This window comes from Schistocerca nitens, chromosome 5 (assembly GCF_023898315.1).
Source record: "Schistocerca nitens isolate TAMUIC-IGC-003100 chromosome 5, iqSchNite1.1, whole genome shotgun sequence".
Lineage (NCBI taxonomy): Eukaryota > Metazoa > Arthropoda > Insecta > Orthoptera > Acrididae > Schistocerca > Schistocerca nitens.
The window spans coordinates 447,976,862-447,992,870 of NC_064618.1; the positions used below are offsets into that span (position 1 = coordinate 447,976,862).

At 37.1% G+C, this 16,009-nt stretch overlaps 1 protein-coding gene across 1 annotated transcript in view; it reads left to right on the top strand.

Moving 5' to 3' along the window:
* Positions 1–16,009, top strand: part of LOC126260255 (serine/threonine-protein kinase Genghis Khan) — a 325,774-nt gene that overhangs the window by 178,490 nt on the left and 131,275 nt on the right. The window contains exons 15-18 of the mRNA XM_049957581.1: positions 3,523–3,672; positions 5,783–5,907; positions 6,046–6,154; positions 13,931–14,079. Of these exons, the coding sequence (XP_049813538.1) occupies positions 3,523–3,672; positions 5,783–5,907; positions 6,046–6,154; positions 13,931–14,079 (533 nt within the window). The remainder of the gene's footprint in view (positions 1–3,522; positions 3,673–5,782; positions 5,908–6,045; positions 6,155–13,930; positions 14,080–16,009) is intronic.

A 16,009-nucleotide genomic window follows, 5' to 3' on the forward strand; every position in this document is an offset into this window, starting at 1 on the left:
TACATATGTAGGAGCTAACAAAATATTGTGTCATTTAGAGGGGAAAAAATAAGTGATTGAATTTTTGTGTGAATTTCTCATTGCAACGTGCAATGCAAAACATCTTAATGATTGCCACCCCAACTCATCTCCAACACATTCTCCCCTGTTTCAAGGTGCCCTTCTTTGACCTATTTCAATGTCTTCTGGGAATCATATCTGTTAAGGATCCCTTACCACACAGCAAATACTACAGAAGAGTACAGTGAGCATCATGTAGATAGTGTCTTTACTGCCAATAAAATGCAGTCTTTGGTGTGCCTTCCTCATAACATTTTCTAAGTGTTGGTTCAGATTTAAATTGTTTGTGATTGTAACCCTTAGATATTTAATTGAATCAACAACCTTTACATATGTGTGATTTATCATCTGACTGAAATTTAATGGATTTTATTTAGTATCCAATTAGAGGAACTCACACTTTTTATTGTTCAGGGTCAATTGTCATTGTTCACATAATGCAATTATCTTATCTCAGATTGTATCCTAAATTCTTTAGGTTGGAATATAAACTATATTGTGAAGAGAGTAGATTGCTACTTACTGTAGAGATGACACATTGAGTTGCAGAAAGGCAAGATGAAAACACAGCCACATAAGAAGCTTTGGACCAAAGCCTTCTTTAGAAAAGAAAAATGCACAAACATTCACACAAGCTTCCACACTTTACACATACTCATGACTGCTATCTCAATAACAGGATTCCTCTGCGACATTAAATAATGTGGATACTGCACTCCATAGCATTTTCCCATTTTACACATTTATAAGATGTTAAGTTTCAAAGTGCGATGAAGAAAAGTCATGTTATTGGCTGGATTGGGAGGGATGTGAGGTTTGATTGCTTCTGTTAACGTGTGTGTTTTTCTTTTCTGAAGAATGCTTTGGCTGAAAGCTTATACGTAACTGCCTTTTCATCATCCCTGACTGCAGCTGTGTGTGTCATCTTTACTATCAGTAGCAATCTATTCTGTTCACAATATTGTTGATATTCCTGAACTGTTTTTTATAGACAGAAAACAGCAGAAGGCTTATAACACTTGCTTGAGGTGCACAGTTGAAACTGTCACTGGATGTGGTGATACAATTGAAACAAATTCTGGCAGTACTTACAGATGAAATATTAACAGTTTGTTATTAACTGAGTATGTTTTTTCCCTATCCAGTGGTGCATTTTGTATACATACAGAAAGAAGTGCATCCAGCTGTGAATGAAATAGTTAAGTGTCTAATTGTTCACTTCAAGAAGACTCTGCCCAGTGAGTGACAGGCGTAGCTGTATTGATAGAAACCAAATGGCCGTGATCATTATTGACAGTTTTCTCAGCTCAGCCAACTGGTCATCCTCAGCTAGCAGACAACATTGTGTTCAGTCCATCTACATATATGTAATTGAAAATAGACATAATATGCAGTGATAAAGCCACAGAAATGTTTCATGTAATTGAGTTTGAAACAATTTAAATTTATGGAAGCTTTGCACACAGTATTGAAGCTAAGATTGGTAACTACTGGACGCAAGAGAATCGATCTGAAATTACAGACCATATCTGACTTATATTGTACCAGTTTCTCCTGTTAACCACTGGGTTGAGAGTCTTGAGAGAGTGTATGGTTAATGTAACTGAATTGCTGTAATGACAGATAACCTACACCATGCTCTTTACGGTGATCTGCAGCATGCATATGTATAATAAATCTAAGAAACAGAGTTAAATTAGATAAATAAAAAAAGGAGAGAGGAATGTAAAATTTACATGTAACAAATAAAACCTGTGACATGTGTTAGGGTAAGTAAACAAAATATTAACAACAGTAAGTTTAGCAGATCAGCTAGTAACCAAAACATTTTTTCCGTGAAATGTAGTCAACCAAAACATTTTTTCCGTGAAATGTAGTCCAAAGAGGGAGACTGATAACAGAAACACAAACCAGTGGTTCCCAACCTTTCTTAGACTGTAACCCCTGAGTGCAATCAAACATTAGCTAGTAACCCCCTCCCCCCCTACCCTCCCCCACCCCCTCCCCACCTCCCATTACCACCAACCTTAGCACCTAAGTAAATTGGAGAATGAAGGACTTTTCTTGGAACACTTTTATTTTTTAAGTGATGAAATGTGAATGATATTTAGTTTGTGGGTGTGGGGCTTTAAAATGAATGACGAAGGAATTCCTGGTGCATTGCAAGTGCTACCCACAATTTCTCAGATAAGAAAGCTAACTATCCACAGTGAGGGTGTACCCATTTAATATCAAACAAGTTCAGATGTGCGCATTATACTTGCTGTTTGTGAATAACTTGGTTGCTGGACTCCTTACTTCTGGACTGGCACACATTGGATGACGTCAGCCTGTTATGCTTTGTGTCTAACCAGTCTAATAATAATAATAATAATAATAATAATAATGTGTAGTTACTGCTGTGTTGTTCAGTCAATTACTTCATTTATCTATTTCGAAGTGAGTAATGAAGCAGTTTCTGGATGACTCAGGTACCAACTACAACTTGGAGAAGACATTTTCTTGAAATATTTAGCATGCGTCAGAGATATGTCTCACTTTTATCATCAGCGATGTACAGGACAAGCACAACATGAGTGTAGTGGGTGGACTATGTGAGGAACCTGTAACCTCCACCAGATAAAACTGAGGAAAATTAATTATTGATAACTTATATAATCAGTATTAAAGTGTTTCAAAAATTGTGATAATACTAACGATGTTCAGAAAGTAATTTGATGCTGTAACTGAAACAGAATCAAATTGTTTGGTTTACTCCTCAGAAAATTTCATTTTAGCCCTCAGGGGGTTATTACCCTCCGATTGGGAATCACTGACTTAAACAGATGTAAAAGTGATTTACACCAGGAAAGAGGAGCCAGAAGCAGAAGCAAAGGGAAAAGCTATAGACTAAAACAAAGTTTAAATGGAGATATCTGCAAGGAAAGCAGGTGTTGTGTGTCACTTTCTTTCTCATACATTGATGTCTTTCCTTGTAAGACATAACTCATTATACTAGAAGTTGATAAACCTTTCTGATGTGGACACTTGATTTTAATCATTTTGTTACCTTAAAAGTGAAAGTAGATTATCCTTTTGTAATAGCAAACTGTTGCCCATACATAATGCTTCCCTTAAGTGATAGAAAGGGAATGGGTGTCAGTCAAAGTCCCATCAGGATATTTGCTGCACTGTTAATTTTCAGCAGCTACTACATAAACAAAGGATCAAAGTAAAGCCTCACTGCTGGAAAAGTGATTTACTGAACACATTTTTTTAAAGTTTGGAATGCCATTGCAAGCTTTTATCTCCACCTTTATTCTTCAAACTAAAATCTTGTGGGCAGTTTCTAATTTATGAAGACTGAATGCACTTAAATAAGATGTAAATATATTCTTCAGTCGTAAATATATTCTTCAGTCATAACTAGATTTACAATAACACAATTCTGATACTTACTTAAATATGACATTTTGTGATCAGGTACAAGCTGTTAAGGAGAAATTGGATGCCACGAGACTTGAAGATTTGACTGACAGTGAGGAGACAATTGCAGAGCTCAAGAGGCGTCATGAACGTGAAAGACTGATGTTATTGGAAGACAACAAGAAGTTGATGATGGACTTGGACACAGTCAGTTTAGCTCATATGTTAAGCAAATACTTGAAAGTAGAATATGTTAGATTATGCTGAGTAATCTTAGATAGCTGTCGATCTTAGTTTAACATTGTATGTTGTAGGCTTTTAGTTCAATTTACCTTCTGTATTTGATAAGGTTAATTTATTACAATATTGAAAAGCTGAGGTTCTATGCAGGCAGTTGATACAGGAAAGATCATCACTCACTGTGTAGTTGAGACTTTGGCTGCTAGAAAAGCACCTAAAGAGGACTGAACTTGCAGCTAAGATTTTGATTATCGTCCTCCTTCAGAGCTGACACAGAAACAAAAAATACACATCAAAATGCAGAAAATTGTCCCAGCACTATGGTCCAACTGTGGTAGCTCTGAAGGAGGAATCATCTAACAGCTCCACTAGCTCGTTTTTGTAATATGCCTGTCTTCTGCTCACTGACTCAGCTGTACAGTGACAGCATATCCGCCTATTACATAAGAAGTTAAATTGTGAGATAATGAAATTTTCCCCATTTGTGTATGAAGTTTTAAAACACAAAAGACATGTTTTGCCTCTCATAGTTCTTTCTCAAAATACTCTTTTTTTTTTTTTTTTTTAGTTCAGTAATTTGGCTGTCTGAATTTGTATATATGCATTGTTTCCTTCACTGCAAGCTTGGTGCAATGAATACTATTTTGTTCTATATGGAAAAAGGCCTCCGTTCTTATCTGTATATTTAAACTTGAGTTGTGTGAATTGTTTTGTTATTTGCACTGCTTCTAATTAGCAATATGTTTGAAATGATTGAGCTATTGTCTTTGTATGTGTCTACCATTCATTTTCCTAAATATGTATAACTCTTTTGCGGGAGTATTGAAAAATGTTGAATGAAATACAGACAGTGGAATAAATAAAGATAGCCACTTGATGCATAGGTATTCAGCTCCATGGTGGTGGTGGTAAAAAGACTTATTATGTTAAATCATTGGCTACTGTATTCAGTGAATTCTTCGTAACAGTAGCTGAAAGCAGGGAGAGAAAATGGACCATCAAAAGTGATCCAGCACTGTGTCCAAGTCAACTGTTAAAGAGAGATCACAAATATCATTATCCCACTAACAAACAGTATCTCAACTCTTCTAAATGTGATGGGATTTCAACCAAAGTAATGAATGAAACCTTCTGCTGACTTGGTAGCGTCCCCTTCGATGTGTGTTTGCAATCAGTCAATGAATTCAGGCGTATTTCCTGAAAGATTGAAGTATGCAATTATAACACTTCTTTGTAGATATTAAAGTAAGCAAGTGGCTTCTAATTAGGTCTGTCCCTCTCCTTCCCGTGTTCTCCAAAAATTGTGAGATAGTAGGTAATATCAGCAAATTCTGTCAATAACATTTTAATGACTGCTCAGTTGGGTTTCACAACCAAGACCGTACAGGGAATTCTGTTATGGTAGAAACAAACAAGAAAAAAATTCTTTGTATCATTTTCTGAGACCATGCTATGGCCTTTGACTGTATATGTCACAAAATTCTAGTTGGGGAACTAAAAAGTTGTGGATGGGAGTCTCCCTTATCTTTTAGAAAAGAGAGGCACTTATTAAAATATTGTGGGATGTTAGATTGTGATCAAATGAATCTCTTGGAGAAACCAAAAATTTCATCCCCATGTGCAGAGGCAGTATTCAAGGGGGTTGTAGCTTTCATGTGTCATTAGGAAACTGAATTGTTGCATTTTGTTATTTCATGTTCATAATGTGTGCTTGTGTGTCCTGTCTTTACTAGAGCTTCTGAGTGGCTTTTTCCTCTCTCTGTTTACACACTATGCTTGCGTATAGCTGCCCTCCATGTTTGTAGTTTGCATGTCATAAAGGAATTGGTATTCTAACAGCTCATGACTTTCAGTATTACAAGCCAAGGAAAGAGGAGCTGTAGTTAAGGTACTTGGTTCTCATTCCAGATAAGTAGTTAAGACTGTTTAGTAAGATGTGCTCAGTGATGAAGGTACTACATTTTGTAGTCTGCAGAACATGTCTGTTGTATAATATTTAGTTACAGAATTATTCATAAAATTACTAATTCCATTTTTCTGGGTTATATGCCAACCATCAGTTTATTGTAATTTGCAGCTAACTGAGAGTGTAAGTCGAATACAGAATGAGAGAAGGCAACTTGAAGAAGAATACGAAGAACTGAGAAGCAAGAAAGATGCTATTGCTCAATGGGAGGCGCAGATTAGTGAAATAATCCAGTGGTGAGAACATTGTTTTATTTCTGTCAGTAGTTGAGTTTTATCTCTATCAGTAGTTGAATAATAACTGTACAACCCTTGTTCATATTTTACCTTAAGACAATGTCCATGAGAGAGAGACTGATCACTTTCCACCTCTAGGGTAAGTGATGAAAAGGACGCAAGGGGCTATTTACAAGCATTGGCAACAAAGATGACTGAGGAGCTTGAGTTCCTCAAACATGCTGGAGTGTCCAGTGCAGCCACTGCTGTAAGTACCATTACAACCATGAACCAACTCCTGATTTTGAGCAATATTGTATGATGTTGCTGGTTTTAATAAGCTTTTTTGTCTTGCAATATCATTGTTTTGTGTTTAAGAGAGATTTTATCTAAACCAAGATTTTATATTTTGTTTGCCATTAGAATTTACTGTTAGCTGTCTCCTTTTTTGGCTATGACAGAATGTTGGCTAGATTGGCATACTTTGAGTAAATTTGTTCTAACTCAAATTGCTCCTCTGTGCCACACTCCCCCACTAAAGAAAAATGAGAAGCAACATTTTGTTTCAGTTGCTCAAGATTCAGGAATCTGGTTGTATAGCCTTTATTGATTTCATAATAAAAACTTTATCCTTATTTGTTTTGGAATATATACTTTTTGGTGATATGCCCCTGACTTCTTAAAATTTCTTAATGCTCTCTGTTAGATAATGGATGCATGGTGAACATTAGTTCTGGGTGATGTGCCAGAAACTCCAGATCACGTAAGAAACAGATTGCCCAATTGCTTGGTCTAGCAGGCAACCCTTGTCAGGGAACAGCCACCAGGCGGCAACAGTGTCACACCCTTACTTGTGGCACCAACCACTAGATGGCACTCCGTTCTGTGAAATATGTGGCAACATCGTCCGAACACATGCAGCTTTCCACCATTTGGCATCTGTGAAGTACAACTGTTTCTGACATACCGGTGGTAGTGGATCGAGTCGTCATGTCGAGGGCGTGCGAGTATATCAACTGTGGAAGGAGTAGATGGACAAATCCTGAACTAAAAATGTTCAGATTTCCCGTCAAAGATAAAGAAAGGTTATGGCAGTGGATTTTAAATTCAGATAAATCAATAAATTAGTTACGAGTAAGAATTAATAAAGAGCCCTAAGCATTCGATCCTATCTAAATTTTGTCGATCTTATATTCTGATATAATGTGGCAGCCCTTCCTGTACAAGAATCGTAGCATACAATTTTTAAATGAAATCTTTGCTGCGATTTGGACTTTTTTAAACTGTTTATTCACTGCACTATTGTAATTTTGGCTGTAGAGGCATTTTTGTGTGCAATGTGAAAACTGAAACAAATATAAGATATGGATAACAAAATGCAAAGCATAGTGTGGTAACATTTGGTAAACAATTTAAGAAGCATTACCTTAAAAGACCTTTCCCTTGGTACTTGAAAATGGCTCTAGAGCTGAAATCGCAACAGTGAAATAAATGAATAATAGTCGTCATCTAACTGCTAGGTCATCGGTCCCTCTAAATCCTGGTATATACTAGAGCGAACGAAGTGAATGAGTGTAAAACCTCGTTTACACTGCAGCAAACGAGTATTCATAGATAATTCGCCAATTTTCACAGCCATTCGTTTATACTTGTGAACAAGCGTTTATACTGGAATGAAGGGAGGAGAATAGAAGAGAACGAGCATAACATGCAAACTATAGACGCTGCCTATTTTAATTTTTTTTATCTGTGCGCTAATAATCCTCTCACAGCTTTCACTCGAAAACAACACTACTTATAGTAACTGGTCTGCGCGAGTGCGGATATCCCCAGTAATAGCTGTGTTGCAGATAAAAGCGTACCTCTGTTGCGAATATTTGCGGGTTATCTTTAAACTGTACAAAGTAAATTTTTAACATAATTATGGTTTGCCGTCTGTGGCTCTTCAAAGTTGACACCGCCAAAATATGCTCGAAAAACACGCTTCCACTTGTATATTACCGCGTTTGCAGCCCCCTTTCAACAACAATCCAAAATTCATCTTTTTGTGCCACTCTTATATCATTTACGATAAGTTACATGCAAAGTAAAAGAATTTAAATTTGAAATGACTGTCACTGAAATATGTCCAGCATTAATTCGCATCATAACGGAGTGCAGATTTTGAAAACTTTCTAGTGTTAACCTGCACATGGAGATCTTTTTTACCACCATAATCCGTATGAGAAGAGCTGTATAGCAAAGAGGAAATAGACGGCATGGAAGGCGAGTGTAAAACCTATGTGATTGCAGTACAGTCTGCATTTAAACAGTAACTCGCGAGAAATGTTTGTGTGTTACGTTTCATTTATTTCATTTCGCATATGATTGTGAGAAATAAACTTGGTTTGTAGAATTACAGGAGCTAATCTACGTTCTTAGATTGAAAACTCGGGAAAAACCACAGCCGGTCATGAGCTACTACAGTCAGCAGTGTGACGAATGCATTTCGCGCGCATCGCTCTAGCCGAATGCAAATCAGCGTCATTCACGTCACAGAAGATACAGCGTTGCCAATTCCGCGACATGGACAGGTCAGTTAGCATTGTAGTGTCGCCTGCGACATCTGTTGACCGACGGGAAAACAATTTTTTCGGTTGCCTGTTCTGCCGTAAGGACGGTCAATCTGTTTCTTACGTGATCTGGGCAGAAACATCAGGTTTTATTCATGCTTATTTCAAAACGAACTTTCCGTGGATTAAAATCTTCATATGGAATAGAGTTAGAGAATTTCATGCCATAATGGTACTGATGAATTACAGAAATGCTCCTCAGATGTTTTGTTGTAAATGCTGGAGTAGGTGAGGGTAGTTGATTAGTGCTGTGCATATATTTGATGATGTACACCGCCTGACAAAAGAATTGAAGCACCCAGAAGACCTGATTGGATGTCAATGTAATTACATACACATACAAGCTATTGGTGGTTATGTAAATTATGAGAGTTGAAATTCTCTAAGACAGGTAGAATAGCCACCAAAGTACATTAATATTATTCATGTTAAGTGTTGTTAGCAGCCTAGGTGGGGTATATAAGGGGTGTGAACAGCTTCAGATGTTGAGTGATCACTGATCACTGTAGAGGACACTGACATGCTACTACATATTCTTGTGAGATAGCGTTATCAGCTCCTGACTGAGTATGAAAGGGCTCTCATTGTTGGTCCTCATTATACCAGCTGGTCATATCAAGCAGTGTCCAGAATTAAGGGGCATTCAGATGTGACAGTGGCCTGATATTGGACGGCAAGGAAACATAAGGGGAGGCATACTTGTGAACATTCCTGTCAACCACATCTGAACACCACAACACCAAGCACTTGTTAACCCCTTCACATTTGCACCTTCCATCCATGAACAAGTAATCAACTTGCTGCAACATTGTTTGGAGTCTATCAGCCGCTGGACTAAGGAATTACTATTCCACACAGAGACTACCCCTAACACCACAATACAAACAGCTGTGTTTGGGGTGGTGCCATGACCAGGAGGCATGGTCTGCTGATAAATGATTTCAAATTGTGTTTAGCAATGAATTGCAGTTCTGCATTACCTTGGATGACTATTTACCCTGGATATTGGGAACAGTTACAACAACTGTGTGCCACATTGCCTCAGTAGAAGATACAATGACTTTATTACACTGTTCCTTACCAATGTTGTATTGATAAGTGGGCTCATACTGCTGAGTAAATTTGACTTGATTTTGTTATCACTGAAATAACATCACCAACCCTCTAAAAACCTATGAAGTTTAGTTTCATTTAGTCTTCCCTGCTGAGTGATTCACTTTCTTTGTCAGGCAATGTATTTATTTTTATAGCACTTGTATCTACATTTGCATTATTACCTTTTGGAGAAAATATTTAACTGTCTCTGTGTAGTATTGCAATAAATTATTTTTAACAGAATAAAAGGATTTTGCAAAGGAGCAGAGGCAGTTAGTTGTGATCTGAGCCAAGATTGTATGATTATGCAAGAGCAAAAAAGTGAAGGTTATTGACTGATGGAACTAGATAAAGCGAAGCTCTTTAAATGAGTGAATGAACAAATGAATGTCACCTAGACACACCAGTTTTAATTGTAAGTCCATTAGGAGGAATACTAAGTGGCGGAAAGTATTTCAGCAGGAGTATGTGGTACCAGATTCTTCCAGAGGAAGGACTATTTTCTGAACTGGTAAATATAGAATAAGAATAAGCAAGGAATCCTAATTGGATTGATAGCAGGCAAATTGTGGCAAAAAAAAGGGAATGTAAAAGGAAAACACTAATGGATGTAGTGTAAAAAGTAAGTGATTGTAGCATTAATAATTAATGAGATACAGGTGGCAGTTGTAGAATCTTAAAAGATGGGATTTGAGACACTGTTTTACTAGGTGCACTTGAGAATTTAGGAACGTAATTGTGAACAAACATACTTAGTCAAAAAGTGTTGCTGGCATAGTTAGTTTATACAGGTTTAGTATCAAGAATATTAACTGAAGCAAAAGGTGCAAAGAAGTAGGTTCCAGTGATAAAATTATTTCCAAGGCAGAGAGAGCCGATGGCATGATGGGCCATTACAACAGTGGTGCTCAAACAGAGAAACACAGGAAGACCACCAGGTGGCCAGAAAATAAGTGTGGTGTAGGAGAGAAAATAGACAAAGAATGTGTTAAGCTATAAATATGAAAAAATGCAGGAACAAAGATAGGGCAAAACCAAACATAGGGCTGCAGAAGAGCCATGTGAGCAGAAAGCTACTAATGATATTCCAGAATGGAAAAAATGAACAAAACTGGAGAAAGACAACAATTACCTGTGAGTTATTGGTTTGTTGCACATGGACTCACATAACTGTGTAGGGATGTAATTGGCTTTATAGCTGTTGCTCTTTTTCTAATCAGTACACACACACACACAGCTACAGAAATACACTCAACCTTCCACTTCTGTGGGTAAAGAATATTGCATAATTTCCTGTAATGTGTCACTATGCTTAGATACCTGGTACAGTATGAACTGCAGTTGTTATTTCATTTTGTTGAAATACCTTTTAAGTGTTGTTTGTGCCACTTTTCAGAAGCTTTCGTTCTTTGAACAAATTTTCAGACAGGTAAATAGATTGCAAAACTACTGAAGACAGCCCTAATATGGAAGGGGGTTGCAAAACTACTGAGGATAATTCTAATATAGGAGAGGGTGGAGGATTATGGATGAAAGAAAAACAACTCACTAGTATCTTGAATAAAACAGGCCTTGATGCATCACGTTGAGCCGAAAGCAAAATGGCAGTCACTGGAGTTGCACCACCTACAATCACCAAAAAAGAAGAAATTCAAGGCAACTCCCTCTGCTGTCAAAGTTATGCAGATAGTGATGGTATCATTCTTGTGCATATTTTTCCAAAAGGGTCAACCATTAATTCAGAGACATGTATAAAGACTTTAAACAAGGTCAAGAATCATTTCCAATGTGTTCAGTGTGATAGGAATCCAAAAAAAATCCTACTCTCATATGACAGTGCGCACCCACATACAAGTCTTTTTTTTCATATTCTTAGCATAAACATGATGTTCTTAAACAGTTTATTCCTGATTTTTTTTTGTTTTGTTTTGTTTTAAGTGGCTCAAAAAGTTTTACATTAAATTAGCACTTCCTGTAATTCAATAAGCTCTGGGGAACAAATCAAATATGTAACCATAATACTTATTTTGTTCAGATTTCCAGTTTGAAGGCTGAAAAATGTACTGTCAAGTAGGGTCAGTATAGTGAACCATTTTCATCTGAGCTACTTGATATCACTGTTTTAGGAGATGTTAGATTTAAAGTCTATTGATTTTGACTGTTACCACCCACAGAGCCTTAATTTGTTCACTCATTTTGTTGTACTACAAACAAGAGAAATTGCGTAATTGTATGCACTGAATTCATATCCGATAGCTTTGACATTCTTGATACAGATGAGCAAGGTATTGCAAATTAAGATCTGCTGGATACATTCTTGTCTTTGTCTAGTTACGATCAGTGGCTTCCAAGTAATGCCAAGTCCAGAAGACAGCTGATGAGCTGTGTTGGTAGTGTAACTGATGACGTTGTTCACTTATGTTATATTTATTACACTGAAAAGTAAATAAAGCTATGTACAAGACCACAGTTCTTTTCTAGGCAGGGTCCTATTGAAGGTAGTATTCCTACAACCCCTGAAGTGACTTAGCCATTTATAAGGGAACCTGCAGTTTAATGTGGACTCTGAATAATGGTGCAGAGGTGATAGAGGTAGTAAGTGGCAGAAAAAAAATCCTAGGACCAACTGGGGATCGAACTCTAGACAGACCATTAGAATTGAGGTCATATTTCTGTATTGAGCATTAAAATTGTTTGTCAAATGTAAAGCTCCCTGAGCTGAAATATACGAAGAAAATGTTGTGGTAGTCTACATTACAAATAATAAATTATTATCTGGTATTTGCAGAGATGAGTAATACCTTTATCCACTAATAGAGTATATGTGAATAATTTGTGTGTTTGTTTGAATAATTATCTAGATAGAATTTCTTTTACTTTTTAAAAAATAATTTACATCTCCAGCTCGCCTCCTTGCTCTTCATTTTGCTGACGACCATACAATGAAATACACTGAGTTGCCACAGTAGTATCATGAAGAGTTCTGGAGGAGCAAAGTCCATAATGATATTTGTTGCTCATAACAAAATCAGTTCGACTTTAATAGTGATTTCATAACTGTAATTTAAGACAAAAAAATAATTTTCTTGTGTGCTCTTCCTTCTTATCTATGTTTCTAGTTTGGAAACTGTACAGTTAGTCAAAGATGTCAACAAGATCCCAACACAGGTAAAGTAGTAAGTTGTAATCAAACATCTAAATTCAGAGGTTGAAGTTTCGTGTTAGTTGCAGAAGATAAATTAATGTTCACTGTAAACAGGTTTTTATTATTATGGCCTGTAGATAACTTATGTTCTGTGACACATGTTTGTGTGATCATGTAAAATTAAACTAGCCGGCTTTCCTTTGAAACTAGTTACTGTCAGTACTGTTTTTGTAAATTGCTCTCTTGGGCAGTCTTGATTTTTTACCACTTCCACGGTCCTGAAGTTTCGCTTTTATATAGGAAATGATTGACTCAGTGAATGAAAGAGAGGAAATTCAAGTTGTAAATGCTCCAAACTGAGAATTGAACTGTTAATGTAGCCATGTCTTCTCACACAGTATACACTTTTTCTGCAGAATTTTATCAATGCAAGTTTCAAAATAAAAGTGCTTTTTTTTTTCTTTTTTGTGGTACAGATGAAAGTTGTTGATGCAGCTCCCTCAGTGCACATTAGAATGCTTCCTCACATATTTCAATGTAATGTACCACAAAACAAAGCAAAAGTTACATCCTAATAATGCTATAAATACTGCACTTTGAATGCAGTGATATCAACTGCAACTAGTGCAGTGCTTGCTGCCTGAAGGCTATGTGCAATGTATACACACAATTGTTGATATTCTCTGCAATCCATTCGTTATTTGCTGTGTCTGCTGGTTCTCTTGCTTTCTCTGAAATCCATTCTTTCTTCCTTTCTTTCATTTTCATATCATCCCATTACTTTTTGTTATTAAATTACTCTGTTCTTTCTTACATTATTATTGAACCCCAATTTCTAAGCCAGTTCTCACTTAAGACCATTTCTCTCTCACATAAGATGCATGCTGTTGGGTTACAAATGTCAGGTATTTATCTGCATCTCCTGTTTCTAATTTCAGTATCATTGTCTAATTGTCTATCTTTCTTCTTAATATCTGAGGGAAAGATCCTCTTGTCCATAATTCCGTATTTACTGACCATTATATCTATTTTAGATTGTATTATTATAATTTTTCCATATTGATTCTATAGTTATTGTCACATCATACTTTCTCTGCTACTTTATTATGGATGTGTTGATTGTAATGAGTGTTCAGGAAATATATTACTGTATGAAGATTGTGGCTTTATAATCAAAGACATGTTGTTCCAGGATAAAAACTGGCGCAATCGGCGAAGTCAAAAACTTGATAAGATGGAACTTCTTAATCTTCAGAGCAGTTTACAATCTGAAATTCAGGCCAAACAGGCTATTAGTGAAGAGTTAACAAAGACTCGGTCTGAGCTCATTGCAGCTCAAAAGTAAGTTTTTTGCATTTATATATATATTTTCCCCAAGTATTTTTTAGCATCTGCTTTTTCAGCTTGTGCATTACCCCCACCACACACACACACGCACACACACACACACACACACACACACACAGAGAGAGAGAGAGAGAGAGAGAGAGAGAGAGAATATTTTGAAGCTTCTACAAGAGCAGATATTTATGCATTAATGTTTTGTGCTGAAATGATTTACTGATTGATGGTACCAGTGGTATTGTAGGATTACTTGTCTATTTCTTAGTCTTGCTTCTAAAATATATTGAACAGATTTGTTATGGACACCCATACGGATTATGTGTTACATTTTGCACACTATTTTTACAATTCCCTTGCAGTTTTATCTAATTTGTTCAAGGGATATTGGTAAATTTGCTTGGAGTCGGGATTAAAAGCACTCTGTACTGTTTTATTATGTCATTTAACTGGCAGTTTAAACAGTGCTCTGATTTTTATATCTTGTGTTTTATTTCAAACCTCCACAGCAGCAGTTCTTTAATACATCTTTTTCGTTAGAATACAATAATAAATTCTATGAGAAGCAGACTACCCCGTGGCTTCATGTATGCATTCAACACATATATTGGACATGCATCCTCCTCCACCCTCTCTGTGTCCGCCTCTTCTTCCCTCTGCCAACCCACCTAATCCTCCCACCTTTATCAGTGTGTCTGCTTCTCCCCACTATCTCTGTCTCTTCATCTCCTCCTCCTCCTCTCTTTGTCCATTTCCTCCACCCTTCTTTCTCTGTTCATATCTTCCTACCCTCCCTCCTCTCTCTCTCCCTGTCCGCTACCCCTCTATACCTTCCATAGGCCTCATGCATCTCCCCCTTTTCCTCTACCTCTGTCAATTTCCCCCTCCCCCCCCCTCTCGGTCCTTTTCCCCCTCCCCATCACTCTGTCCATTTCCTTCTCTATCCATTCAGCATAACCCAGGCATGCTCATTGGCATGTGTAGCACCTGCAATATGGTTCAATAAAGAAGGCTGACACTAATCCTACAATACTTCTGTCATGCAGGGGAGGCTACACATCAGGGGCTTGAAAATCATTTATTTGCCACTGATGTACAGGCTGGCAAGCATAGCAGATCATTAAAACAGTCAGATATTACTTCCAAAACTATTCACCTGTCATATAGGGCAGCCTACATGTCAGTGCTCAGAAAACTGTTTCTTGCCATTTAGGCTCAGATGCTAAGCAGGTTGATTTGGTAGGCCGATACTGTGCCCACACAATATATCTGTTGCACAGCGCAGTCTTACGGCAGGGGCTGAAGAAAACATATTTTTGCGTATCATCTCCAACCTATTGGAACTAGGATATTAAAAAACCCACAGTGCTAATACTCATTAGGTCTGCAGTTTTTGTGCAAAATTGGGTTGAAATTGTCCCTGGGTTTGGGAAGTCCCGGACATATACTCTCTGATTTATATAAGAAATGTGCTCATAAAATAATAGACCTGGTGCTGTCACAGAGTAAGTAGACCTGTGCCAAAGATGAGTGACCAATAGTGGAATGCAGCATCACTGGTTTCTGTAGACAGATCAATGTGGCCATGACCTTTGTTTGTGTTACATCTTTTTTTTCCGGAAAATTGATAAGAGAAATAATAGAGCAACAAATTGTCTTTTACAAAAATAAATGTACGGCAAAGACTTTTTATCGCATATGTGGGTTTTTGAGTGGTTCACACATTTCAAAGATAGCTGAGAAGACACTGAAGATTACTCATGGCCAGGATGCCCTTCACCATCAAAAACACGCGAAAGTATTGAAAAAGTAAGTAACTGATTTGATCTGACTATCATTTGAGTATTCACTCAATTGCTGAAACTGTAGGAATTGAGAAAGAATGCATAAGGCAAATTTTACATAACCAGTTTTACGTGATAAAGATGTG